At 51.4% G+C, this 26951-nt stretch overlaps 1 protein-coding gene across 2 annotated transcripts; it reads right to left on the bottom strand.

Annotated features, from left to right (window-relative positions):
* Positions 1-212: 212 nt before the first annotated feature.
* Positions 213-26951, bottom strand: LOC139805747 (heparan sulfate glucosamine 3-O-sulfotransferase 3B1-like). 2 transcript variants are annotated; one of them, XM_071764498.1, is made up of 3 exons: positions 26365-26945; positions 4704-4901; positions 213-4281 (listed from the first exon to the last, which is right to left on the bottom strand). In XM_071764498.1, exons 1-3 carry the CDS (start codon positions 26802-26804, stop codon positions 3663-3665), a joined length of 1257 nt encoding a protein of 418 aa, XP_071620599.1. In that variant the 5' UTR covers positions 26805-26945; the 3' UTR covers positions 213-3662. The 2 variants fall into 2 exon arrangements, with proteins under 2 accessions (XP_071620599.1, XP_071620600.1); XM_071764499.1 differs by lacking the exon at positions 4704-4901 and having other exon boundaries at positions 26365-26951.

The raw sequence follows: 26951 nt of genomic DNA on the forward strand, positions 1-26951 counted from the left end.
GCATTACTGCTGCAAGTGCAACACTTTGGAAAAAAAACTTGGCACTGGGAAGTTTCCCCAGCACTGCCCAGAGGGGACTGGGTTTGCCCTCCAGGAGGATCCATCCCCATCTCCTGCCCTGGGTCTGATGGGACAGACCAAACCCCCCCAGAACCTCTGCGTGTTCACCAGCAGAGAAGCACATTTTGAATAAATACAACTGTGTCCATCACTTGGCAAAATATAGCTTTTATTTGTTCATACAAATAGTATGAATTATCAGAATTTCATTTTCCTAGAAACATCTTTCTCTGTGTAAAATTAATTTGTGTTGTACATACCACAAAATACTTGATTTACATTTTTTTTTTGCATGTTTTCCTTTTTGTGTTTTTTTTTTTGTTTGTTTGTTTGTTTTGTTTTGTTTGTTTTTTCTTTCAGTTTTGTTCTTTTCTTACAAATGGGCTACTCTATAGTACCATGATACAGACAACACATCACTGAGACCTGTACTGCACTTCTGAATACAGGACTGAATGAAACTCAGCCATAAATTAATGTTACAATGTGAAAAATAAAAAGAAAAATAATTAAAAAAAAAAAAAAAAAAAAAGAACGTCTGATCACATCTCCAAGCTTAACTTCAAACAAAAGGTATATTTTGAAAAAATGATGACAATAGCACTGATTCCAGTATTAGCAACCAGCTGTACCCCACGGGGAATCACTTTCCTTGTCTGATTTCTCAGGTAAGGCCTTTACATTAAAAGTCCAGTGCAGACTTCACCAGGAAGGATCTTGAGCCAGGGCTAAGGATTTGTTTAAGGTCAGAATTATTCTTCACCCTCAGGATATCTGCTCCTCATGAGAGCATTTTGCAGCAGGGTTTGGTGACACAAATGAAACCCCCGCTCCAGCTGAGGAAGGCATCAGGATATTTTTAAAAAAAAAAAAAAAAATTGTTTCTAAGAAAGCAAGAAGGAAGACACAGGGGAAAGGGAATCTCCCAGCAGTGGGAAGCAGCAGGAAGAGGCTCTCCGGAGGGATCCCCAGGGAGAGGCAGAGCCCATGGGATCTGCCCAGGCAGCAGGAGAGCAAAACCACCCAGGGAGCTGCCTGCAGGTCAGGAGGAGAGGCTGAGCTGCTTGCCACACGTTGCATAAGCTGGATAGTAGGAAGACTGAGGTCTGAGAACCAAAAATCACTCTTTCTCCACCAGGCAGTATTTGCTTCTCTGCTCCCACCACCCCCTCCTCATCCCTGCGCCCTTTCCCAGGGCTCTGGAGCAGCACTGGGACACCCAGCACCCTCCTGGCAGCAGGGAAGAGCCAGGGACCTGGCTGGAGCAAAATCCCAAGGTCCTAAGTGTGCATAGATCCATAGATCCATAGATCCATAGATCCATAGATCCAACCAAGGACTGCAGCCCAGCAGGTCCCACACTCCCACCAGGGAGCTCTGGAAGCAGGACCAGGTTGATCCCAAACCACTGCTTTGCTGCTGGAAACAGCCCAGGGCTAAAAAAGGAGAGGATTTACAGGAACTTTTTTGTAGGAGGCTGTGCTGGCAGGCAAAGCCCCAGGAGGGATTTGCATCCTGCTCACAGCAGGCTTGCCAGGCATCACCTGGCATCTCCCTTTCCTTGCAGACACCCCATCCATGAACCCCACTCCACTGGCAACGACAGGGATGCAGGTCCCTAAATCCCTCTGGAGATGTCACCTTGCTGAGCCAAGCCCTTGGATCCAAAGCAAGCACTGAAGGGCAGATCCCTCCAGCACTGGGTCTGCTCCTCCCGTCAGCAGGACCAGAACAAGACCCAAAAATCCAGGTTCCAGGGAGCCTTTCCACCACCCAAGGGCCCCAGCAAAGAGCTGTAAAGAGCAGGTGAGAGCAAGGAGGCTACAAAACTGGGAAATGCCACCCAAGGCAGGTGCCACCCCAGCAGGACAGGAGTCAGCACCGTGGGGCTGCAGGGCACACACAGTGTGCTGGCAACACATCCAAAATCAACCCCAATGGGGCATCTGCTGTGTCAGGTTTTACCCTCACCACCTGCCAGTGGTGACAGGGTGACATGGTGACAGGGTGACACTGACCCAGCAGGCTCCATGCTGGGTGTGCTATGGCCCCACAGGGCTTGCAGGTGAGGTCTGTGGATTTGGTGTTGCCCAGGGCCCTGCTCCCTGCTAAAAATTCCAGGAGGACATCACAGCTGCTGTGCCCTTGCTCTGGAGGTGTTCTGGGTGAGCCAGCAGAACCTCTGGCAGGAACAGTGAGGCCTGGGACACACACAGCATTTATTGACACCTCCTGAGCACACAGAGCATGGGCAAAGCTCTCAGGAGAGCCCTGCCAACCTCTCCTAATGCCCCAAAGTAGTTGGGTTCCCACCTGAGGTGAAGGATCTCCAGATTGCTGTACCTGGGCTGATGGATCAGAGCTTGGAGCCTCCTGTCCTGCCTGGAGGAGACACTGAGCTGCCAGCAACACCCCAACCCACCAACACCCCAACCCATCCTCCAACTTCCTACAGATCCATCCTCGTTGGCAAGGCAGAAGTTCTTCCAGGCTCCAAAGGCTGCTCCTTGGGGAGAGCTCCCCGGGGAGGTGCTGGACCCAAAAAAGCCTCAGGAGTCCCGAGGGCCAAGGCTGCTGCCCAGCCCCAGGCACCAGGAGCTGCAGGGCTGGAGGTGGCAGTGCCTGTGCTGGGTCCTGGGACACCCCCCATGGGGGTCAGGGGGTGTCTCTGGGGGCTGGGGGCTGCTCCCCAGGCAGCCATGGCCCAGGTGGGGTGGTCCAGGTGTGCACTGCAGCCACATCTGGCTGCACATCTGTCCTGCAGCAAAGATCTGAGATGCACGGAGGGACTGCAGGAAGGAAGCTCCTTGGCAGCAAGCAGAGGGAAAGCAGAGGAGCTGCACATCCAGCAGGATCTGCTGGCTTCCCAGCTGGAAAGGGAGGACACTGCCCTCCCAGCAGAGTCCTGGGATGTGGAGCTGGATGGCTCGGGGTTCCCTGTGCTTCCCAGCACCAGGAAAACAGCGTGGTGCTCAGCAGAGGTACGGGGTGCAGGGAGATGCTCCCTCCCCAGAGAAACCCCCCCCAGCCCCAGGACTAACTGGGAAGCTGTGGGATGAGGGAGCACCACACTGGAGCAGAGACTGGGACACTGGAATAGGGAAAGCAAGTGTTTATAAAGGCCAGATACCCGTAACAAAAATAAATTTGTGCTTTCCCTCCCTCCCCTGACACCCTTGCTTTTTTTTTTTTTTTTTTCTTTTTTTTTCTTTTTGCTTTTTTTTTTTTTTAAATACAAATTTTCTCTAGGAAAAATGGAAGCACCATCTGTTACAAACCAAATCAATAAGAGGAGAAAACAGGATAGGGAGGGAAAAGGAAAAGCCCAAACCAACAAACCATAAAAAAAAAAAAAAAAAAAAAAAAAAGAAGGGAGAGACATATTAGAATTAAACACTGTGGAATGTTAAACAGGTTATGGGCTACTTGTTCTAGCCAGTGCAGTTAGGCAGCTTAGTGAATTAATTGCTTAGGAATTAAAAATAAATTATTATAAAATAGATTTCTGTACATTTTACATACATATATATCTCTTTAGATACACAAACCATGCCGGGCAGGTAATTCCAGGGGCCTTTCCCACGCCAGGCTCAGGCTGAGGCTCAGTCCCAGCCAAAGTCCTGCCCTGTCATCTGGTAGAACTTCATGTTGAAGGGTCGGTAGAAGTCCCGCAGCCTCTGCACCACCTCCTGGTCTATGTCAGGGTGGGTCCTGCCTTTCGTCTTCCCCAGGCAGTGGGGTTTGCTGCTGCCTTCTGCCTTCTTCAGGCAGGGGAAGCCCTTGGTTTTGTTGAAGTAGAAGTGTTTGTCGGTGATGATCCTCTTGAGGCCCAGAAAGTCCTGGACCCTGCCCAGCTCCCCCGCGGGGTCGCTGATCAGCCTCTCCCCGCTGACGAAGAGGATCTGCCCGATGGGGAAGTGGAGGAGCCAGTTCTCCAGGTGCTTGGCGTAGATCCCGATCTGGATGGCGCTCCAGGAGGTGTCGATCAGGCCCGTAGTCCTGTTTTTGAAGGTCAGGCTCTCAAAGGTGGGGATCTCGGGCTTCTTGGAGAGCGTCTGGGTGTAGTCCGAGATGGCTCTGGTCACGGGGTCCCGCACCACCACGATCAGCTTGGTGCCCTTGGACATGGAGGAGATGCGGGCGGGGGCCTCCTTGGTGACAAAGTAGCTGGGGGTCTTCTCCATGGTGATCTGCCCCTCCAGGGTCCTGGGCATGAGGTCCCTGCAGCAAAACACACGCAGAGGTCAGACCAGCAGGGTTCAAATCAAAACACACACACGTGTATATTTACATTCACACACAGATACACGAGAATTTCTCTCCCTAAAATGCCTGCACAGGTTGTTCAGCTTGGACAGATAAAGTCATTTCCCACTGATTTAGGGATTAGAGGGGGATTATTATTATTAAAGGCCACTATTAGAACTCCAGCTGAGCAATCTCCCCGTTATCCAGGAGTGGATTAGCTGGGATGCATTCTGCACCTGGAGTGTGGCTCCCAACCAGCTCCCAACCAGTCAGGATGAGTCCTTTCCAGGCACCTTTCCTGGCTCAGGTCAAAGGCAGAGCCCTCAGCTCCATACCAGGGCTCATTTTCCCCAGGGGAACAACAGGAATGGTGGAGCAGAAAAGCAGGAGCTCACCAGAGCATGGCCACTTTGGCTTCCCCCAGCAGCAGGTGAGAAGGTGCAGATTGGTGCCAGGGTCCTCTTGCTTCACCCATTGCTTTACTATTCCTTATCACAGTGCAGATTTTTTCCCCAATACTCCACCAAGAGCTGCTGGTGGCATCTTCAGCACATCCCAGTCCAGCAGCCAGCAAGGACAACCCCTTCCCTTCCCTCCCCTGCCACGGAGGTGAGGATACAGGATGTAACCATGGAGGTGACACCTCAGCTCATGGGTAGGAGGTACCCCCACAAAACACCCTTGAAACCTAAATCCTGCAGCACTTCCACCCTGTTCCTTGGCTATTCCTAATTAGCCATGTGGGGAAAAACCAGAGAGCTTGCAGAAACGATGGAAGCAGCAGGAAGCAGGAGGAATTTTTTCCCTCCCATTCACTAAGCAAGCCTAAATATTTCAGACTGTTTGCCAATTCTTTCCCTTTATAACCCAAAGGGACTCATTTGCTCTGAGTTGCAAGGCAGTTAACAAACAAGGCAAGAGGGGTCTGCCACAAAATTAAAGCTATAAAATTTGATTAAGTTTTCAAAACATCCACCCAGCCCAGAGAAATAACCAGCAGTCTGTGACCTGCCAGCCTCTAACAGCATTGCCCTCAGGTGCACAACTCTGAGGATATTTGTTCCCCCATGGCCATCTCCTCCCTGCCTGTTTATGCAAAGACCATCATGGGCTTCTGCAATTAATAAAAGCTGCTGATAATTTGTGCTAAACTCGATGGTTAAGAAGCCAGCTGACCCACCTGAGGTGAAGCCAAATAATCAGAAAAGCAGGAATGAGAGGTGTGACTGAAGCATCATCCCACGCTGATGAGAGTTGGTCAGTAGCTGGTTTATGACACTGCTATTTAGTTTGTGTTGTACCTGGTATTTTACTTCTGGCATCAATTTGATGGGATGTGTTTATTGGCAAGGGACACCCAGTGACCCACACCTCTGCACCACAGGTGAGGGGGCTGCTCAGAAAGCCCCTTCCCTGCAGACCCCTGGTGGGAAATGGTCCCCACACCAGCTCACTGGGAGAGGTAGCAATGGGCAATCCAGATGGTGGAGGAAGGGGCTCTCAGTTTGTGGAAGCCCCCCAGCCATGCCCAGGGCTGGTGGCAACCCCCAGAGCTGCAATTTGAAGCCATGCAAGTGGAGTTTCACAGGCAGACAAAACCCACACTGCTCTGCCAGGTACCTGGGACACCAGAGCTCCTGGAAGGCAGGAGCCAGCATGTGCCAAAAAACAGTAACCAAAATAAAACTCTGACTAATCCTTTGCCTTTCTGGCCAAGCCTGCAAACCCATCGTGCTGTTGCAGAACAGAGCCAGTCAATAATGCTCAGAGAGCAACTCTTAAATCTGTTGTGGGCTGATGTGGATTTCGACAGTTGACTCATTAAATGGTGTCTCTATTTATGGCCACATTAAACCCAAGTTCTACATCCTGAGCTGGCCACTGCCTGCTTTCCAGCTTGATTTAAGAGGCTGGTTTCAACCCATGAAGTCTTTAATAGCCTGGGACCTGCCCAGAGAGGAGATTGCTTGCCAGGGATGCTCAGGACATCTGTGAAGCCCTTTGGCTCCAGGTCAGCTCCATCAGGGCCCTGCACCTCAAGACCAACTTTTCCTCCAGGATTCCTCCAGTCAGTATTTATCAGTCTCCTGGGAATAATGCAAGGATTTTTTTTTTTTTTTTTTCCCTCCTTGCACAAGAGAGGCACCGGGTAGGGCTGGGCCATGAAACAGGAGGAAATTGCTGGAGGTGAAGGTGCTGAGTCAGTTGATTTGGTTGGGAAACACAAACTCTTCATTAGCATTTCAAGAAGCACAGAGGAGAGCACCAGAGAAGTGGAAGACAGCAAGGAGCAACTCCTTGTCTCAGAGACATCCCCCAGCCCAGTGTCAGCCTCTTCACACACCACTCAGCCCCTGAACCCACACTTATTTGTGGCTGAGTACACCCAGCATCTCTTGATTCCAACAGAGGTGAGAGCACCCAGTTCTGTGCAGGTCCTGACCACCCAAAATTGTGTTTGTTTGAGGTGGTTTTGGTTTGGCTGTTGGTTTTTTGGTTTGTTTTTTTTTTTGAGAGAGAGAACTTGAAGCCTTGGCATGTGCAGAACATCTTGCTGGTGAGCTACCACAGGAGGAGAAGCAAGACAAGGGACATCACTGCCACTGCTGGCTGGCTGGCTGGGCACAGGCTAAGCTGAGCAGAGAGATGAATAGAGCCTTCAACCCAAAAATGAGAACTGCAGCCTTCAAAACCAGCTTTCAGCCATACTCCATACTCCATACTTTCAGCCCTAGCTCCAGCCCTCCCCTCTTTGTACCCAGACAGGTGCCCCAAACAAAGATCCTTAAAAAGTGGCAGCCTAAATGCTGGATGGCAGCAAGTGAAGCCAAATACCGTGGCCCACGGATGTGGTTTGAACCTCTGACAGAATCACATGAGGGAAAGCAAAGTTTTATTGCATGGCTCTGTCCCTTGTAAGGAGCTTTCTCATGATTTCCATAATTCCCCATAGAGGCACCAGTTGTCATGCTGGCAGCCAGAGACAACAGAGCCTCAGGGACAGGAGGAACTGGAAAGTTGGCTGGTTTGAACTCACACAGGTGGAAAAGTCACTGAGAAGCATTTATTCCCATTCAGACCACAGCTGGAGAAGGGCAGTTTGGCTCCTGGAGAGCTCCAGCAGAACCCACCAGAGGAAGATGCTGGTGGAACAGGACCCCATCCCTGCACACATCTGCTCCTGGGCTCTGTGAAACCAGAGCCACTGCAGGAGCAGGAGGAAGAGGAGCTGTGAAGGTCAGAAGAGCTGTAGCCACGCTGTCCTGGCAGGATGAAACCCCTTTGAGCAAAAGTAACAGCAAAAACCCACACTCAGCACCCTCACTCAGCCCTGGGGCAGCTCCTGACAGCTGGGGAGTCCTCAATATCCATGGAAACTCCACAGGACAGAGCCCTGGGCAGCTCCTGCCAGTGCTGTTGGGTGCAAAAGAAGAGTGGGAGAGGAGCAGCCACCACTGCTGTGCTTCTGGGAGAGGAAAGGGAGATAAAAAAGGGAGGCACAGTGTGGGAAATGGGGAGCTCAGCTGAGCCCTTGGACAAAAGCTGCTGCACCAGTCAGGACAGGGCTGGCACTGAGGATACTGGAGCAGGAAATGAAGGTAGCAGGGAGACCTTGGCAAGCAGTGCCTCCTGCCTTGTTATCCTCCTGCCTTCTGGCAACCTGGAGTTCAAAGACCTCCAAATCACCCCATTTCATAGTGACTGTCTGATCCCTTCAGCCCCATGAATACTTTGGGGCTTTGGGAACACCCAGCAGCAGAGAGTCCCAGCACCCAAGTGCTGCCCTGACCCAGGACCTGAACCTCCAGCCCTGCTTGGGGAGGGAGGAGGCACACAGAGAGCATGGGAGAGGAAAAGTGAGGATGAGGACAGGAAAAGCAAGGATGAGGAGGGGAAAACCGAGGATGAGGAGCAGCAGCAGACTTCCAGCACCCGTTTTCCCACCAAGCTCAGATGGTCCCAGCAGGGAGCACTGGGGTCCTGGTGAGCACAGGGATGAATTTGCCAATGAATTTTCTGCAGGCAGAGAGCAGAGCCCCTAACCCTGAGCTATTAACATGTCAAGAGGGACAGAGGAAAAGCTTTTCCTTTAATGAATATTTCCTGGGTGAAGCCTGCACCCTTCGTAGGCGAAGTGATAGGCTTAGTCTAAAGATGGATTGGCCTACTTTACCTATTAACCACTCAGACTAATGTAATAAATGCTCTCTTCATTCATACAGCCCTAATCCCCAGCCCCACGCAGCTCTGAAGCTTGGAATAAGAAGGATGCTAAGGCAAACTCCTCCAGGCTGCTGCTCAGAGAGGCACTGGGGGAGGTGTGTGGGGGGAAATTATGTATTTTTTTTTTTTTTTTTTAAAGTGCAGACTTCCCCAGTGTGAAAACCAGACCCAGAGTGAGATAAATTTACAAAGTGGGGATGACAGGTGGCCACATGGTAATCCAATCCCAAAGCCTAATGCCCTTTGTGGCAGCTTTTGTCTGCCCAGAGGGGCTCCGGGCTAATCTGCTGCCACTTCCCAAGGAGGAGCAGTGAGGGGCTGGGGGGACCCCCACAACCTGTTGCTGAATTACCCACTGCAAGTAGGACAGAGCAGGGTGCAGGGCAGGGCAGGATGGGCATCCCTGCTCCCATCCCCCAGGACGTCTGTCGGGCCCCCCACGCACCTCCTGCCACCCCAAACACCCACGGGATAAATCCCTCAGGGCTCAGCCTGGGGGGGCTGGGGAGGGGACCAACCACCTGGCTGTCTGCCCACCCAGAGGTCACCATCAGGACCCAGCACCCTCAGGTGCTGCCCCAGAGGAGCCCCAGAGCCCAGCAGATGAGGAGTTTTCCTGTGTGCTGCTGACATTCCTGCCCAGCACCTGGAGACATCCAGCATCCCTTCCAGAGATGGTCCCCTCACCCCAGTGTGCTCAAGAGCTGAAGTCCCACAGGTAAGAGTTAAAAAAATAGGGGTGCCCTGTGTTCCAGCATCCTCCAGTCTCAAGCCCCTCCACTCCAGACCACCCCTCTCACGCAGTCCTCTGAGCTGCCTCAGTTTCCCCCCACAAGGATGGCAAACCCCCCCTAGAAGGGATGGAAAGTGTGGGAGTGGGGGGAAAAGAAGAGGCACTGTTACAGTCAGGATAAACCAGCCTCATAGCAGGATGATGCAGCTACAGAAAGAATTTCTACACTTCTCCCCCTCAGCTTTCTCTGGAAACAAGGAAAACAGGGGGCAGGGGAGGGAAAGCAAGTCAAACTATTTTGGATTTCAGCCACACTCACGTTCAGGTCTGCAATCCAGAACCATCTGCTTGGTCACCCAGCAGTGCACAAGCAATGTACTCAACCTATTTCTGGACAGTTTCTACCCAAATTCCTGACTGGCATTTCAAGAAGACAAAAAGTGATTTTTTTCCCAGAAAACCAAGTTTTGACAAGCTGAGCTGTTCCTGAGGCAAGCATCCCCAAACCCTCCCAACAGGCTGGCTAAGAAACCACCTAGATCAGACTGAGAGCTTCTGGCCAGAAGGTGAACAGAAATGGGAACAGCAGACACAGAAGATCTTCTGCTGAGGCAGAAAGCAGATATTTCAGCCTCCAGAGTGGGGATAAGGAGTCTGAAAACCCAAGGTGACAACAGCCCAGGCTGCCCAACCCAGCCCCCAGAGCAGAGTGATGCACCTGAGGGATTCATTCTGACTTTTGCTGCATTTCCACTTTGCAGGTTGGAAAGCAAACCAGTCCCCTGCTACCTGCTGGGAAAAGCTTGAAAGGAAACAGAGCAGGAGGAAGCCTCATCCCCTCTCCAGCCTGCTGCACCCTCTCCTCTCCTGTCCCTTGTCCCCATCCCAGCATGGTCCCGCTCGGCTCCACTCAGCATCTCACAAAGCCAAAGAGTTTGTTCCACCCCCTGTCTGTCTGTCTGTCTGTCTGAAACCCAACACACTTCTGAGCAGAGCTTCACTGCTGCCTCTTCCTCTCTTCCACCACCCCAACAAATAAATCTGGGCCAAACTGAGCCTCCTGAAAAGGCCCCCCAGGGGAGGATGGGGGTGGCATTCCCATTCCTGGCAGCTTTCCCTCAGCCCCCCCGCTCTGCCAAGGTGATCCCCATTTCTTCCCTGTCTCTGAGGCAGCACATTGCTGTCAGAAAGCAGGAAAAAAGTAGAGTGGTGATCAGAGCAGCCAAGGGCTGGATTAAAGCCACACACCCATAGCCCTGCACTGGCAGGTGACAGTGAGCAAGAGCTCTGCAATGCTCTGGGAAGCAAAACCCAGAATGTCACCAGCACCACCAGTTCAGCTCCAGAGCCACCACACTGGACCCATCCCTATCCCACCCAACATTCCTCTCCATGGGTCTGATGACAAAACCATCAAATCCAAGAAACGCTCCTTAAAAGCAAGAACCTGGCAAGCTCAGGGCAAGACTATTCAATTAATAAAATGTTTTAATTACAGCATGGAGCCTGCCACCAGCACCAGGGTCAGCTGGCTCCAAAATTACCTTGTGGTGGCAGCAGCTCTGGATGGGGGAAGGAAGAAGATGGAAGAGGAAGCAACAGAGAAGAGACAACAGTAAATTCCTCACTGGGGTTGGGAGCACTTGCTGGTTTATTATTTGATACATCAGATTTTTCTTCCCACAGCTCTCCCCAGCTCAGGCTGCCCTCGCACCAAGCGCCGGCACAGCCTCTCCTCTTTTTATGGCCACGGGTGAGGGCAACATGTGTCCCTTTGTCTGGAGCAGGAGCCCGTTGTTTGGGTTGGCAAATTATACAACAATAAAAGGGAATGGCTGGGAACCAGGCTCGGCCTTTTTGAAACGGGTGTAACCCTATCCAGCTCCATCAAACACTCGCCACGACGTTTACACAAACCAGATGATGGGAATTAATGAACTTTGGGGGTGAGGAAGGGGTAGGTAAAGGAGTAGGGAGGAGGGGAGGGAAATATGTGGGCCTGAAAGTAATGTTTTTCTCACTCTTCTTGCTCCCTGACCCCAAATCTGCCAGGTGCCCTTCACCTGTTGGAGGGTTTAAGGATTAAAGGAGGCAGAGCAGGGTAAGAGTGTGCTGAGGCATCACCAAAGCTGCTCTGGGGTTCTGATGGTGTCACAGAGCTGGTAGCCACAGGTGGCATCACCCCATGCCCCAAAGGAACAGGCTCTGACCCAGCAGTGGAGTCTGATCTAAGTTGATCTCTGATGTAGATTAAAAAAAAAAAATCCCATCAAAGGCTGGGGGGCAGCAGGGAGATGTGCACTGGCAGATGGCCCTTTGGTGCCCACTCCAGGCAAGCAGAGCCGGGCTGAACCAACCAGCCCCAGCAAATCAAAGCAAGCAGTGCCTCAAGGAGGGGACAACACACTGCTGTGGTCACAAGGGATTTAGTTCTGGGGTTCTTGCGTTTTTTTCTTCTCTGTTTTTCTGTGAAAACCTTCATCTTCCTCCCCCAAAGCCACTGCACTCAGATCAGACCCAGGAGACACCGTGGAGCTTTGAGCCTCCCCACACCCAGAGCAGGTTTGCAGCAGCATCTGAGCACCCAACCTGGACAAAACAGGGCCCCAGGCAGCTCAGGGGCTTTCCTGGGCCTGATTCAGTTTATCTGCCTAACAACCCTCACCCAAGCTCTCCTCCAGCCCTTCCTCCTCAGCCAGGCAGACCCTCCATGTGCACGGCCCCCCCAAGCTCCCTGCTCTGCATCAGCTCCTGGCCTCCTGCTGTAGCCCCAGTCTCAGCACCACAATGCCAATCCAGCCCTCTCTCCACCTCCAGCCCAGCTCTGACCTGGGACAGGACTGTTTCTTCCTCTGAAACATCTCCTCAGCCTTTTTCCTCGTTCCTCAAACAGAAATTCCTCCAGCCCTACAGAACAAACCCAAAATGCTGCTGGTGCTGTCACCAGGTGTCCTCGTGCCCTGATGGGACACAGAGGTACAGGGCTTGCTTTGGACCAGGCAGGCTTGAGTTTCCCATTATTTTCTCCCCTCTCCCCCTGCCAACAGCCTGAGATGTTACAACTGCTCAGCAAGAACTTTCCCCCTTCTTTGCTGGAGCCAGGCAAGATATTCATCAGCTCCACCAGTTCATTATTTTGGCCTTCCTCTTTATGTAAACACAGAGGCCTTTTTCTGTCCCCCATCATACTTAAAAGCTCTGAACTTCCACTAAATAATTATCTTCACTGGGGGGGAGAGGAGCAGCACTTTACATATCAAAGGGCTGCTTTGGAGGGATTTACAATAATTTAAGATGAAGTGGTAAATATTCTATTCACTCCAGTTCATCTCCAGTAATAATTATAATCCTATTAGCAAGGGCCTAAGAAAGTGATGGCATTATCAGCTATCAGGCATCTATGTGGATTTCTTGGAGGGGTGGGATGGGCAAGTAAAGAAGTAAAAGCAACAAAAGATGCAATTTCCAGCACCTCCCCTCCCCCAGAAGGATTTGGTCTCCATTGTCCCAATGCTTCAATAGTGCTTTGCTCTGAAAATAAGAGCTTTGGAGCACAGTAAAGGGGGTGGAGCTGGAACGAGCATCTTATACCCTCCTGGTCACCCCCAGTCCCTTTCATTGCCATGGGCCCCCCCTGGTCCCCTCCAGATGACAAAGAGCAGAGAGGGTGCTGCCCTGCAGGCATGGGGATAAAAAGTAGAAAAAGTAGAAAGTAGTAGTAAAAGTAGAAAAAGTAGTAAAAAAAAAGTAGAAAGAAAAGAAAGTTGTTGGTTTGTTTTTTTTTTTAAAGAAGAGCAGGGATGGGCAGCTCTGTGCAACCCCTGATTTAAAAGAGGGAAATAACCCTAAAGCCAGCAGGAACCAGGACTGAGCTCACTGCAACCAAAGCTTCTTTCCATCAGACTGCAGGGCCAACCACCTCCACCAAGCTGTGTGCATCACTCCAGAGGCACAGCCCCTCTCAGAGCACCCTGCTGGAACGTTTCACTGGAAATGATCCCTGCAGAAGTGCCCCAGTTACACCAGTGTCATCTCCATCCCTCTCTTCAGGCCACCAGTATAAATCCTCCCCACCTCCAGCAGGAGCAGCTCAGCACCTACTCTGGAGTTGCACCAGGGTGGAGGTTCAGAAGAAGCCAAGATAACTTCCACTGTGCCCAAGAGTTTATTGCAAAGTGGTAGAGACATTTTACTCTATAAATTAAACAGGCAACAGCCTGAAAGGGAGGCAGGAGGAAGAATTTCGGGCATCTGCTGGGATTTCAGTGCTGACAACTCACTCCTGCAGTAAAATAAACTCTCCAGACTGCCTTGGCCTCTTACTCTATGCCAACCTGAAGGACCAGACCTTTTTCTTCCCTCAAAAATACATAGCCTTGAGTCAATGGGTACCCACTGCTAGGGTGGTGGTTTGTAGGGTTTATATGGACGTGGGTTTTTATGGCAGGTACTTATAAACTCAACTTTCTGGTTGAGTGAGCAGGCACCAGGGACCACTGCAGCAGCCTCCAACCACCAAAAGCAACTGGCCATGGGTGGTCAATCCCTGCACACCCAGGCTGATGGTTCAGGAGAACCTAAGAAGTTTCCACCCAGCACAACGAACTAATTTCAGTCCCCTTTTCACACTGTTCCTCTCCCCTGGGGCATTGCTGAGCTACCCCATTTCACCTGCTCTGATTCTGCTGGAAGAGGAGGGAAAAAAACCCCAGTCAAACCCCACAAACCAAAGAGCCAACCCTGAACCAAATGTTACACAGGTCAACACTCCCTGAGCAAACCACCCCAGCCAGATATGGGCAGGACCCTGTTCCCCTGTTGCCGTGCTCATAAATCACAGCCCTGCTGAGAGGTCTTTTGTGTTCTCCCAGAGAGGGAAACTGATGCCCTAATCCCTGTGCCTGCACGGGCAGGTAGCTGATAGTGTCACCTTTTGTTAGGCATCAGTGTGAGCAGCCCAAGGTTTGCACAGGGAGGGCTTTGCTTGCCTCTTTGACACACATTTCTCCTGACCAAGCCCAGCCTTCCTCCACTAGGGCCTGAAAGCCAAGATTAGAGAAAAAAGCCCCTTGATAAGCCCCAGAGCCCCTTTCTGCCTCAGCTCAGCCCTGGGTTTGTGACTGATGCAGGGGGAGCATCCCCAGTGATTCACCTGCCCTTGGGGTGAGACATGTCCAGGAGGGGCTTAAACCTCCCTGCTGGGCTAAGAGAGCCCCAGTGACAGTGACAGAGCTGGTGACAGTGGCAGCTGTGTGACAGTTCTGCTCCTCTTCCTCAGCACAGGGACAGCAAAGCAGGGACACTGCTCCATTTGCCCAGCAGCACTTTCTTCCAGGCACCAGCAGCCCTTGGAGCATCTTCCAGCTGATGGCAGAGGCAGCAGGAGGGAAGGGAGCTCTTGGGGTGGCAGAGCCAGGGCAGGCTTGAAAGAAGCCTTCAAACAGACATCCACAGCTCTCAAAAAAAAAGCCATGTGGGACCTCTAGGAATCCTCCTTCTGCACCTAAAAGCATCCTATGGGCACCCAGCGTGTCCTGAACAGCAGAAGCCTTGAAAACAGCAGCTCTGAAAGCTGCCAGCTTGCCAGTTTCACTACAGAAAAAAGAAAGTTGCACTTTTTCTTCTTTTTTGCTAACACTTGCACGCTCCTAGCACAGCCCAAGTGATGCTGGTGAGCTGCTGGGAGACCCCAGCTGCACAACTCCACGTGCCTCTCAGCAACACCCATCCATGTGCCCCTGCAGCACTGAGGGTCCTCCTCAACTCTGTCTTAAAATGTGTCTTAAAGATAAAGGGACATCCCCTGTGGCTGTCAGAGGACAGGTCACCTTCCTGGTGGCCAGTAATGGCAGTGAAGGACAAGCTCAGAGCAAGGCCAGCTACGGAGGAAGGTGCCCAACCAAGCCAGCATGTCCCACAGTCACCAGCTTCTCACTGCCCTGAGCATCCCACTGAGTGAGTCAACAAATTGAAATTGGGTTAGACTTAATTCCAATTTACTTCCAGAGGTCTTCTGCTTCCTTCCCAGCAAGGGAGGGGTAGCACTGACCAACACCCAAACTGGTGGTAAACTGGAAGCTGTCCCAATCACTGTGTCCCCCCACTGGGATGAGCTGTTTATGCCTCTCATGGGAACAAGAGGCCTGGCAAATTAATGCACCAGTGGAACCCTCAGCACTGATCTCTAAATGCATTTTAACACAAATGGGATTGTCACCTCAACTCATTTGTTAATGGATTTGTGATTTACAGTCAGAAAGGAACAGCACTGGAAATTAAGATCACTCCATGGTAAACAGACCAGGGCAGTGAGTGAAACACATTGGTCCAGAATTGGACATTTTTGCCCCAACAACTCCAACCCGGCCAGCGTGACCCTTCCCAGTTTCTCCCCATCCTTTTTCCCCCTCACACCAAACATCAAAGGCAGAAAACAAAATTAAGTTCCAGGACAAAAAATCAAGCTCCAGGTTCATGGTGCCACCACGTCCCAAGGTGGGTCCCCTCTGAGCTGCAGGACTCAGGGTAGAGCAGAAGGAACCACACCAGCCTTGGGAGGGAGTGGAATTCCCAGGGAAGGAGGGAGACAGGCACCAATTAGGGAAAGATGAAGGAGCAGGTCTGTCTGCAGACTCCCCTCCTGCCCCAGTCATTACGTGGGATCATGACGTGGCAATAGTCAGGGAAAGACAGAAGAGCTCTTTAAAGAGCAGGCTCAGCTGGTGATGCTCTGCTGCAAGTGCAACAGATGCAAAGCACTGCTTCTAATTAAAAAGGTGTTCTCATAATTAGAGACTTCACGTCCCCATACCAATGATTTGATCTAGCCCAGCACACTCACTTGGGCTGTATTTAAGAGGGCTCTCCATGCTTGCTTTCCAGTTCTGACTGCTTGGGTTCTCTTTCTCCATAACCCTGCCCACCTCTTCCCAACCAGCAATGGCAGCTCCATGGCTATGGTGGCAACCAGGAGGGACCTCAGGGAGCAAAACCACAGGGGCCAAAACCCAGCAACAACCTTCAGCATCCCCCCCTGTTCCTTCAGCATCCCCCCCTGCTCCTCCAGCATCCCCCCCTGCTCCTCAGCATCCCCCCTGCTCCTCCAGCATCCCCCCCTGCTCCTCAGGATCCCCCCCTGCTCCTCAGCATCCCCCCTGCTCCTTCAGCATCCCCCCTGCTCCTCAGCATCCCCCCTGCTCCTTCAGCATCCCCCCCTACTCCTCAGCATCCCCCCCTGCTCCTCAGCATCCCCCCCTGCTCCTCAGCATCCCCCCCTGCTCCTCAGCATCCCCCCTGCTCCTCAGCATCCCCCCTGCTCCTCAGCATCCCCCCCTGCTCCTCAGCATCCCCCCTGCTCCTCAGCATCCCCACTCTGCTCCCATGGAGAGCCCAAGACAGGGCTGAATTAACCCAGAGTCCTCCAAGCCCTTGCAGATAAAGAGCACAGAGTGCCTGTCTGCCAAGGCCTTGGAGCACAACCCAAGTGGAATGACTTTCCCCTGAACACTGAGGGGTCTGAATGAGAGTTATTGTTATTCAGATGGAACCAAGTGTCAGATTAACAAATCAATGGGTGTAGGAGATATAAAATGGGTTACCATTGAAACCTTTCAAATACCCAAACATATGGATGAACCAAATGTGAATTGTAATTAACTCACCCACACCTTTGATCTCCACACCCTTGGGTTCCCAAAGGGCCAGCCCAGCCTCCTCCACCTGGCACTGCACTCACTGAGGACACCATTGTGAGCACTCACAAAACCTTTTCTCTCTGCTCCCATCTCTTGGATGGAGACCTGGCCTGGCACTTGGGAACCCAGAGGGAGAGGGAGCAGGAGAGGGGAAACCCCAGTTACCCAAGCACAACCTCTGACATGGAGCTCATCAGCCCTGGGCACCTCTTCCCACCAGGCCCCATCCCTGGTGGTGGCCCTTGGACAACTGGACACACACAAGGAGTTGGTCTGGGAAGCAGCAGCAGAAATCTGGGGGTGTTTCTGCAGCTACGTTAAAAATGATCTGGAGTTTAAACTAAAACTAAGACGTAATAATAATAATTTTTGCTTTTGGGGTTTGCAGCAAGTGAGTTTTGAACAGCTTGGGAGAGATGCAAGAATCTCTCTTCCAGGAAACCCAGCCCAGCTTATTTTTCCACCTCCACGCTGCAAACCCCATCATAAATGGGTTTTCTGGGGAGGTTTTCACCCTACAACAAAGTGGGGTTAAAAAAAGTATGATGCAGCTCAGTTATTGCTACGCTGAGCCTTGGAGCAACACGAGTCTTGAAACGCCTGTTGCTGAAGGCAAACCCCAGTACCTATTCCCAGTCCTAAAATATTCCCAGTACCAGGCACCAGTACAAAGTAAAGTGATTCTCGTTGGGTGGGCAGGAGCACTACACAAGTCCTTGCACCAGCAAGAAGAAGACTGGGTTTGATGGGGGAACTGGGTGATCTGGGGAGTCCCCTGGAGCAGGTGTTGCTGTACAAAACGTTGTTGTGCCATTTTTGGACTCAACCTCAACCACACAGCTGCTGAACCCAACCAGTAAAGCCTTACTGGGACGGCCAAGCACTCAACAACCGTGGTGCTGGCCCACGGAGGAGCCCAGGTGGGAGGAGATGGTGGGAGGACCACAGGTGAGAGGAACCTCCTGGGCAGACAGGAAACTAATCTGCTTTAGGAGCATATGAGCTTGCTGTTTATATATAGCTTCATTAATTATTACCCTGTATTTAGCAGTGTGACCTTGAGATGGTCTCTGGGGAGCCCACAGCAGCAGGACAAGGTGCAGGTGGGTGCTGGGACACCAGTACTCTGCCGGGTGTCTGTCTGTCTGTCTGTCTGTCTGTCTGAGCAGCAGCAGCCTGGCAGTGAGAGCCTGGGGAGCAGACAGCAGCTCCCAACAAACCCAGGGTGAAACTCTAACCGGCTATTCCACTTCTGCTTTGGCAAGGCTGCTATCTTCTCCCAAGGCTCACCCCCCATTAGCTATTCCCTCTGCTGCTCACAATGCCATGCAGACAGCCCAAGGCTCATCAGCTACCAGACCTGCTTGAGAGGGAAATTAAAAAGAAAAAAAAAAAAAAAAAGGAGAAAAAAGCACTACAAGCTTCGTTTTCAGTGCTGGGGAAGAGGGAAGGAACTTTGCTGAGCCCAAAGGGGCCATGCTCAGGCTGAGTGGCTCTGGAGCAGCTGAGTCCAGTGGTGGTGAAGCCAGGGCAGATGCTCAGGGATGTTTACAGACATCCATGAAACCCATCACCCTACTGCTCCTGAGAGAGACCCTCAGGAGCTTCCCCCATCCCAGCCCACCTGCAGAGGATGGGGACAGTCCCAGTGCTCCTGGGGACCGGCTCCGATCCAACACAAATCACTAAACGTGGCACTAAAGGCAGCTGCTGGGGTTTGGAGGAGGGAGGCACAGCACCTTGGATCTGGGCATCCCCTTCACCCCAACACAGGGCAGGGCAAAGCCACAGGGTCCCCCTGCAATTCCCATCGAGCAGCCACATCCCCATCCCCATAGATGAACCAGCCCAGGATCGTGTACAGCCCCAGCAGGGACCCAAGGACACACCTGCAGCTTCCTTCAGCTTCCATTCCATCTCACTTCTCAAAAAAAAAACCAAACAGAAACCAAAAAAAAACCCCACAAAACAAAACAAAACAAAACAAAACAAGCAACACCACAAAGCAAACAAACCCAAAGCTGCAGGCCCTGCCAGTTCTTAAACAAATATTTAATAGCTCAGTGAAGGAGCAAAACATTTTGTTACCAACACTGGGGTTTTGTCCTCCCCCTAGTGACAGGAAGGTCTCTGCAGCCCTGCTGCAGCCCGACCCACCCTGCTCCAAATCCCAAACACAACTTCCCCTCAGTGTAATGCTGGGGTACTCTGCTTTTCCCGTGTCTAATCCCCCTTTCACCGAATCAGCAGCTTTCTGAAGATTTCCTACACCTCCACATGCTGCTGGCCTGGACTCTGCAGACTTGCAAGTTTTAAGACAAGTTCCCATTCAGTCCCTGAGCCAGGCTGCAAGGTGGGGGCTTTAATATAAAGCTGTTATAGCTGCTTTATGGAAGTTACCTGGTGTAACTTTAATCCAACTGGGATGCATTTTGGCTTCTGGGGAAACATCCTGGGCACCCCCAGCACAGGGACACACACCGAGGGACTGATCCTGGAGCCCTCCCCTGAGCAGGGTGTCAGACTGCATTAAACACAGGGATGTTTGGAGACCCGGTCCAGTTGTGGCCACTAACACGTTGCTGAAGGCTTGTCCCCTCATCTGAGCCAGCTTCCCACGTGAAAAGGACCTTTTTGTACAGAGCACTGGTGTTTGCACTGCGGCCGAGCTCAGCACCGCCGGACCGCGGCTGCCGCAGCCCAAGGTTTGGCCTCGTGTTCATATTCAGCACGGGATGTATAAAATTATATACATCCACCTAGAACATTATATACATCAGCACGTAAAATGAAAGTGAGAATTGTGCATGGGCTTGCTTCTGGAAGAGCTGCTGCCAGGAACAGGCAGCAGCAGGGAGAGAGGGTGCCAGGTCTCGGGAGAGGTCAGAGCCGCTCACTCGGGTGCTGGTGCAGCACTGGGGAGCTCTGCAGCAGCCCCCAGCAGCACTGGGCAGGTTACAGCTCTTGTGGAAGATGCCTTAAAGGCAAGGGGCTGTCCTGAGGAGGGAGGACATCTCCCTCCAGTGAGGATTAGGAGAGCCGAGCCCTTTGGACCTGCCGTACAAAGCCACGTGGAGAGCAGGGCCGGCCACACGTGGCCCAGCATCCAAAACTGCAAATTCACTTCAGTTCTGGGTCAGATCCTCTACAACCACAAAGTGCCACGACTGCCCTGGAGCCAGTGCTAACTCACAGCATCCCTGGGCAGAGATGTCCTTTCTCCGTTCCTTTTCTACAGGGAGAGGAGAAAACAAAACAGATTTTTGTAGCAGGCTACCTCTAGGGTGCTTCTGAGGAGGCTCACACAGCATTTAGCAAGTTCCTGAGCCTGCTGGAATGGCTCCTGAGCACACACAGTTGCAGAGCTGGGATTCAAGGTCCAGCAGGTCAGCAGCCAAGGTAGCCAGCCCACAGCTTCCCACGTGCCCCTCATGCCTCTCAGTATGAGGACATCACATGCAAGATCACCATCACTCAGCTCACCTTCCTCTTCAGAGCTGTGACAAGGCTGAAAACCACTACAGGGAATGCTTGAAGCCAAGATGGCTCCAGAAGAGGTTATCTCCTTCCCATCATGTTTATGAATGAACTAAGGTTTATTGCACAGCACACACCATCCCCAGGCTGACAGACACAGCTGCTCCTCTGCTTCCTCCCCTTGCCATGATGTGATGCCCCTCCAGATTTGTTTGTGGACCCCTTGCAACCACCTCCAGCCCAAGAGCAGCTCCCAATGGCAATGCTACACCACACCCAAAGTTAACCCCACCTTCCCTCCGAGCCTGCTGGTGATCAATATATTTCATCACGGGAGCCCTCGTTTCCACCAAGAAAGTCAAGAAAAGGTCCATTTATTTAGTTGCCTTCCAGCTGGCACTGCTGCTGGACGCTGGCCTGAGCTCCTCTGAAAAGCACATGGCATTTCTTGTGAGTTAATTAAGAAACACAGAGGGAGCTGCTGAAAGCCCTGGAATTGCAATGGCACGGGCAAGCCCCAGTACAGTCATCAGCAGCAAGTCAGGACCCAGCACAGCTCTTACTCATTTCAGCAAGAGAAGCAGTGGCTTCCTCTCCAGCCCCTCCTCACACACCACAGGGTGACAACGGGTAGCAGCAGATAGCCCCTGACCCCCAGTGACACCACTGAACAGTGTGCCCTGCTACTGGTTGTTCTCTGAGCCCAGATGTGAAGTGTCCTGCAGGGCCCTGGCCAATCCATTACCCCTGAGCCCATTGATCATCCACGGCCACACCAGGAGAGGACACGAGTGCTCACACTGAATGCTCACTGAATTAAGACTTCTTCCTACTCAGAACAGATTAATAACAGGCAAGTGAGGCTTGATGGTGAAAAACAGATCCAGGTTGGAAATACAGCTCAAAAGAATGGTAGTTTGGGTTGAGTTCTTAAAAGCCATCACACCCAGGGCTTGCTGGATGCTTTTTATAAAACAAAGCCCTTACTGGAAGCGCCTTGAAGTATCCAGAGCTTGGTGTGTGTTACAAACATTTGCCGTGGCCCACTTGAAAAGAAAAAAAAAAAAAATAAAAATCCCCAAGCCCAGAGTCAAGCCCACGGGTTTTCATTCCCTTCATTTTCATGCCAGGACGGAGCAGAACGTTCCCCGGCACGCCACGCGGTCCTGCGCTAACACGATTAGCTGGGCAGATCCACCATCCAAATAAGTCACCCCCAATGCATGGTCAACTTTGAAAAGTTCAGCAGCTCAACAGGTGAGGCCATGAAATCTGATCACAGCAGACAATGTCGTCCTCCCCCCCCCCCCCCCCGAGCATCGTGCTGGGAAGAACTTGTCACGTGCGTCATACCGGGCAACATGCTTGAAACGGAGCAGAGCGCTGAAACCCCAGCAACACGAATAATCTTTGCCATCTGTTTGAACAACTCAACCCTCCTCAGATCTAAAGGAATGATCCCATGCAAACACAAGGGCCTTGCTGACTGATGGTAGCAGCCCAGCCCTTCTTTTTTGGGGCCATTTTCTTCCCAACTTTGCACAGCGGCTTCGGCAACGTCACGGGGAGCTGCTGGAAGTGCCAAAGGGGCACAGAGCCCTCTGTGTGTTGAGGGGACCACGAGAAGTCTCAGCTCACTTATTCATGATGCAAGGCCAATGGTTGATTCTTTATTTTTTAATTTTTACTTTTATTTTTTCAAAAATCTCAATGAGAAAGCAGCTTGGCAAAGCCACCCAGACAGCCTAACTCCATGCAGGACACACTCGTTCCAACCACACGCAGCTCCCAGGAACTTGCCATGGAATTGGGCTTTGCTCAGATACGGTGGTTTGCACCCCAAGTTCAGCTGGGAGAACCAAGACTCTTCCCAAACTCCCCGGGGCCAATGAACCTTTCACCACCCAGCAGAAACACCACGTTGAGTTTCACGAGCACCCGGCCGTGTCCGTGCTGACACCGAGGAGCTGCCAGATCCGTGTCCAGCTCGGGGGGACAACCAAGGGGCAGGAATTAAACCCTCACTCCTGCTGTAAAGCTGAGAAGGGCCAAACGCAGGGGCAAAATCCTGCCTTGCTCAATCCTGCCCATGGTTCAGCAGGGCTTTCACCCCAAACCTTGAGCCGTGATCTATTTATCTTTCCCCTGCTCCCAGCCTGACTGCACCGCTGGCACCGGTGCACGATCCTTGGAGCAAAAAAAGAGGCTCCTAGGGAAAAATAAATAACTTATTGAAGATGCTCGGGAATTGCTAAGGTCCCCAACACTTATTTAAGTGATTGGGAACTCTACAAAATACACATTTGAAGCTGTTTATTGCACCCCACCAGGCAACCGGGCCTGATCCTGCAGACCCAAACCACCCGCAAGCCTCAGCGCTGAGAATGAATTAAGGCAGCTTGGCCACAGCAGAAAGAAGAAGCCCCAGTGTTTGAAGAATTTACTCCCCCCCCAAAAAAAAAGGAAAAAGAAGAGGAGGTCTCCCCTCTGCACTGGCAGAGGTGGGGGAGCTGGGGTTAGCAGAGCCACAGCCGGGGTAGCCGTGGCACCGGGCTTCTAGCAGAGGGCTACAGACCCCTAATAGAAATCAGGGATGTGGAGCAGGGCTGGAAACACTCAGCCCACAGCAGGAGGCACCGGGTACTACAGCCTGCTGGGATTAAAACAATCAAAAAAAATTAAAAAAAAAACAAAACAACCCAAACAAACCAACAACCAAACAACCAAAACCCATGTTACATTATGGGCATAATAATTTTTTCTTACCTCATTTTAATTACAGGGCAAAAAGCTTTCAAGTCACGAGTATATTTCAAAATGCATCGTTGTTGCATGAAATAAGAAAGGAAATAAATTCTCGAGGCTTTTAAGAAATACTTTTCCCTCCCAACCCATAGAGTCAACCCCTAAGAAAACAACAACTTCCCAGCAGGCTGCCGGGCCGTCTGTCGGACACCCAGGCTGAGGAGCCCAGCTCCAAGCTGCTGCCAAGAGAAAACTTCCTCACTATCCAAAAATTCCCAGCGTTACTTAAAATTAGGTTGCAAGAGTGACTGGACCCCATTTTTCCTCTGTCATGGCACATATTTTCATGTGAAGCAGTTAACATGTTGTACTCATTACTGGGGGAAAACCCCGCTATGTGCGTACAGAAGTTAGTTCCATTACGTTTCTAACTACCTCACTATCAAAATAATCAATTTGGGTTTTTTCCCCCTCGTTTCACTCTGCTTTTTAGAAGCAATGGTCACCATCACTTGATGCTGTTTTGCCTTGCACACAAAAAAACCAAACCTAAAAAAGTAGATTTCATTTTACTTGACAAAAAAAAAAAAAAAAGCGAGAAAAAAATTTGTAGTTTATCTGTGTATAGATGAGAACTTCAGACAGAGCTCAGTGGTTAGCAAAAATACAAATAATCCCAAATACCTCCAAATATAAGCCTTCATCAAGCTAAATAAGCAAATTTCAGCTGCCTTCTGCCACTCAGAAATCTGAACAAACATTACCTCAGAACACTTCGTTATAAGGAAGGAACAACTTAAACAAACAAAGAAACAAAACCTCCTAACAAATCCAACCAAATTTACCTAGAAGCCAGTCAAATAAAATAGACTTCTAATGAGACAGGGGTCAAAAACTGCATCTTCATCTCCTCAAAGCCAGGCAATGGGATTTAAACAGCAAGGACGGGGTGCTGAGGACACTCCTAACTCCCCCAGCTCTAAACTTCACTCGATTTGTGCAAAAGCATCTGAAAAGCAGGGACAAGGCTGTCACCATGGGTATTTTATAGCGTTTTTAATCCCATTTTATTACCCCACTAAGAAAATACATACTCATCTCCTTATTGACATTAAAATAATAAATAAAAGCCTCATTAGGGACTGGAGAAATCAGCATATTCTTGAGGAGCGCCGAGAAGCCAAAACTCGCTGGAGGCAGTGGGAGTTTTGAGCTCCAGAGTCTCTGATTTCTAACACCAAAACTTATAGGAACAAACTTCTGCATCTAATTCAAAGTGAAGTTAGAAATAAGGCACTATTTCCCAACAACAAATGTAATTTGCTGATTTGAGCAAATCACATCCTCCACCCTTATATTTTGAATTATTTAGTCTTCACCCCCACCCGGGTCCCAGTCCCACAGCCAGACACACTCAGGGTGTCTCTACCCGAGCCATTTCAAGACCCTCAGCATCCCTCCTGCTCACTGCTTGGGAGCATCACCCCCCAGCCCTGCAGATTTCCTCTATTTCAGCTAAAATTGCCCTTTTGCAAAGATTCTGTTCAATAACAACGCAGCAGCGTGGCAGCAGGGCTGGGGCCCCCACTGCTGGAAAAGGAGCAGCTGATAAGGTGAAACTTTAAGAAAGTTACACACAGCTTCAGCTCCAGCTTCCCCAAATTTAAAAATAATGTGTATGCTTCAAATATTGACTTTTGCCCGCAGCATCTGGGATAACAGATTAATGCAATCATAAGCATTATTCTCCCCTTCTCCCCTTCCACCTCTTACTTGTAAAAGATTAATCAACCATTTTATGGTCTAATTTAGGTGCCTAATTAAAAACAGAGTTCAACACGTACAACACCATTTTGCTAATAAATCCTGACAGGTCTTCTGCTCTGTTATATGCAATTTCTCCCTTCAAAATGCAAGTTTATTATTACCTTTTTTAACCCAACTGAATTTGTAAAGTTTTCGTCTTGGTCACTACGGGACGAGAGGCTGCATCGTCCACCAAAATTCTGTAATTTCAGAAACCAAAAGTGCTTTCAAAAACAGCCTCCTCCTTGCCAGCTCTCATCCTGCATTCATTTCACTAACTGCTGAGGGATGGCAACATTAAAAAAAAAAAAAAAAAAAAAAAAAAAAAGAAAAGGAAAAAGAAAAAAATTAAAAGGAAAAAAAAAAAAGGCATAAACCTAATCGGACTTGCAGGATGGGAGTTTCAAGACTACAAAGAGGTAACAATTCACAACTTCACAGCTCCCATCTAGCTTCAAAGTCTCCATCTCTGCTCCTTTAGTATTCCTGTAAACACTCCGCAGGAAAACATATTCAAAATATTCTTGATAAAGGAACTTCAATCATAAAAGGATGAAAAGAAACAGAACCGCAGCTCAGCCCCACGCACGGTGTCCCACCAGGGCTGGGGATCACCGGACTTCTCCCGCACCACCGTCTCCGGCTTCTCCCACCCGCACGCAGACATCCCGCAAAATTCTTTCTATCTCCACCCTCGCAGGATGCAGTCCCCTCATTTTTACCATTTCCCCCGGCCAAAAAGTTCCATCCTGTCCCCAAAGCCCCCGTTACACCATCACGCACCCCACCGCAATCCTATCGCCAGCCTGGGCTATCGATCAGCCATAAAGCTGATCAGGGTGCTAGGGGAAAGTTAACGGAGCCAGAGCGTGTGAAGCGAGCGAGGAAGTTTTATCCCTACCCGGGCTGCTGCTGCGCTCCCCAAACGGGTCAAAATCCCCCCAAAACCTGTCCCGGCTGGGAGCACCGCACCCTACGGCAATGTCCCGAGGACCCCAAGGGAATTTCGGATACCGACCACCCCGAGGTAAAAGAGAAAAAACCCAAAACACGCTCCAGCGAAAGCCTTAAAATCGCAACGAAATCAGGGCGTTCAAAAATACATTAAATTAATACCTAACGTCTCCGTGCCGATGATGCCGGGTCTGGCTAGCAGAGAGCCTGCAAACGCCCAAAAAACCCAGCGGGGTTTGGTGGGGTTCGGGTTGGTTGTTTTTCGGGGGGAAAACACTTAGCGGAACATTACCGGTTCGCCCCGACCTGCTCCGCATCCCGGGCCGGGCGCTCCCCGCACGGCTCCGCGGGCGACCACCGGCACCTCCCGCCCCTTCCAACCGGGGCAGAACCCCGTCCCTTCCCCCCGATCCCCCGCCGTACCGGTACCAGGCGAGTCCCCGCTCGTAGTTGCGGTCGAAGAAGTGGGGCTCGGCCCCGACGGCGCGGACATCGGGGTGCACCCGCAGGAACTCCAGCAGCGCCCGCGTCCCGCCTTTCTTCACGCCGATGATGATGGCCTGGGGCAGCCGCTTGGTCCCGGAGCCGTTGAAGAAGCTGGAGATGGGGCTGGCGCCGTCGGGCGATGCCCGCTGCTCCTCCAGGCTGCTCTCCTCACCCGCTTCCCCCGCAGCCGCCGGTAACGGAGGGGCGAGGCGGGGAGGTGCGGGGGAACCTCGGGCCGCCAACCCGGCGCAGGAGCCGGCGCAGGAGTAGAACATATAGAGCCAGAGGAAGAACATGATGAAGAGGAGCAGGAGCCTCCGCCTCAGCGGCGGCAACGCGACGGGGACATCGAGGCAGCGGTTCAAGCGCTGCCCCATGTGCCCGCGGGCGCACCGGAATGCATGGCTGGAGCCTCCCCGGCTCGGCTCGGCTCTGCCCGCCGCTTCATGGGCACCCCCGGAGCCTCAGCACGGCCACAACCGCGGCTGCGGTGCGGCCGCCCCGACCCCGCCGCCGCCGCCGCT

This window comes from Heliangelus exortis, chromosome 20 (assembly GCF_036169615.1).
Source record: "Heliangelus exortis chromosome 20, bHelExo1.hap1, whole genome shotgun sequence".
Classification (NCBI taxonomy): Eukaryota; Metazoa; Chordata; class Aves; order Apodiformes; family Trochilidae; genus Heliangelus; species Heliangelus exortis.

Coding starts and splice junctions, on each gene's coding strand:
- LOC139805747 (XM_071764498.1), bottom strand. CDS start 26,804: ATGGGGCAGCGCTTGAACCGCTGCCTCGATGTCCCCGTCGCGTTGCCG. Junction 4,902..26,364: donor CGGGGACTCGCCTGGTACCG/GTACGGCGGGGG, acceptor GTGGCAGGGGAG/GGAAGGGAAGGGGTTGTCCT. Junction 4,282..4,703: donor GCCAAAGTGGCCATGCTCTG/GTGAGCTCCTGC, acceptor GTTTTGCTGCAG/GGACCTCATGCCCAGGACCC.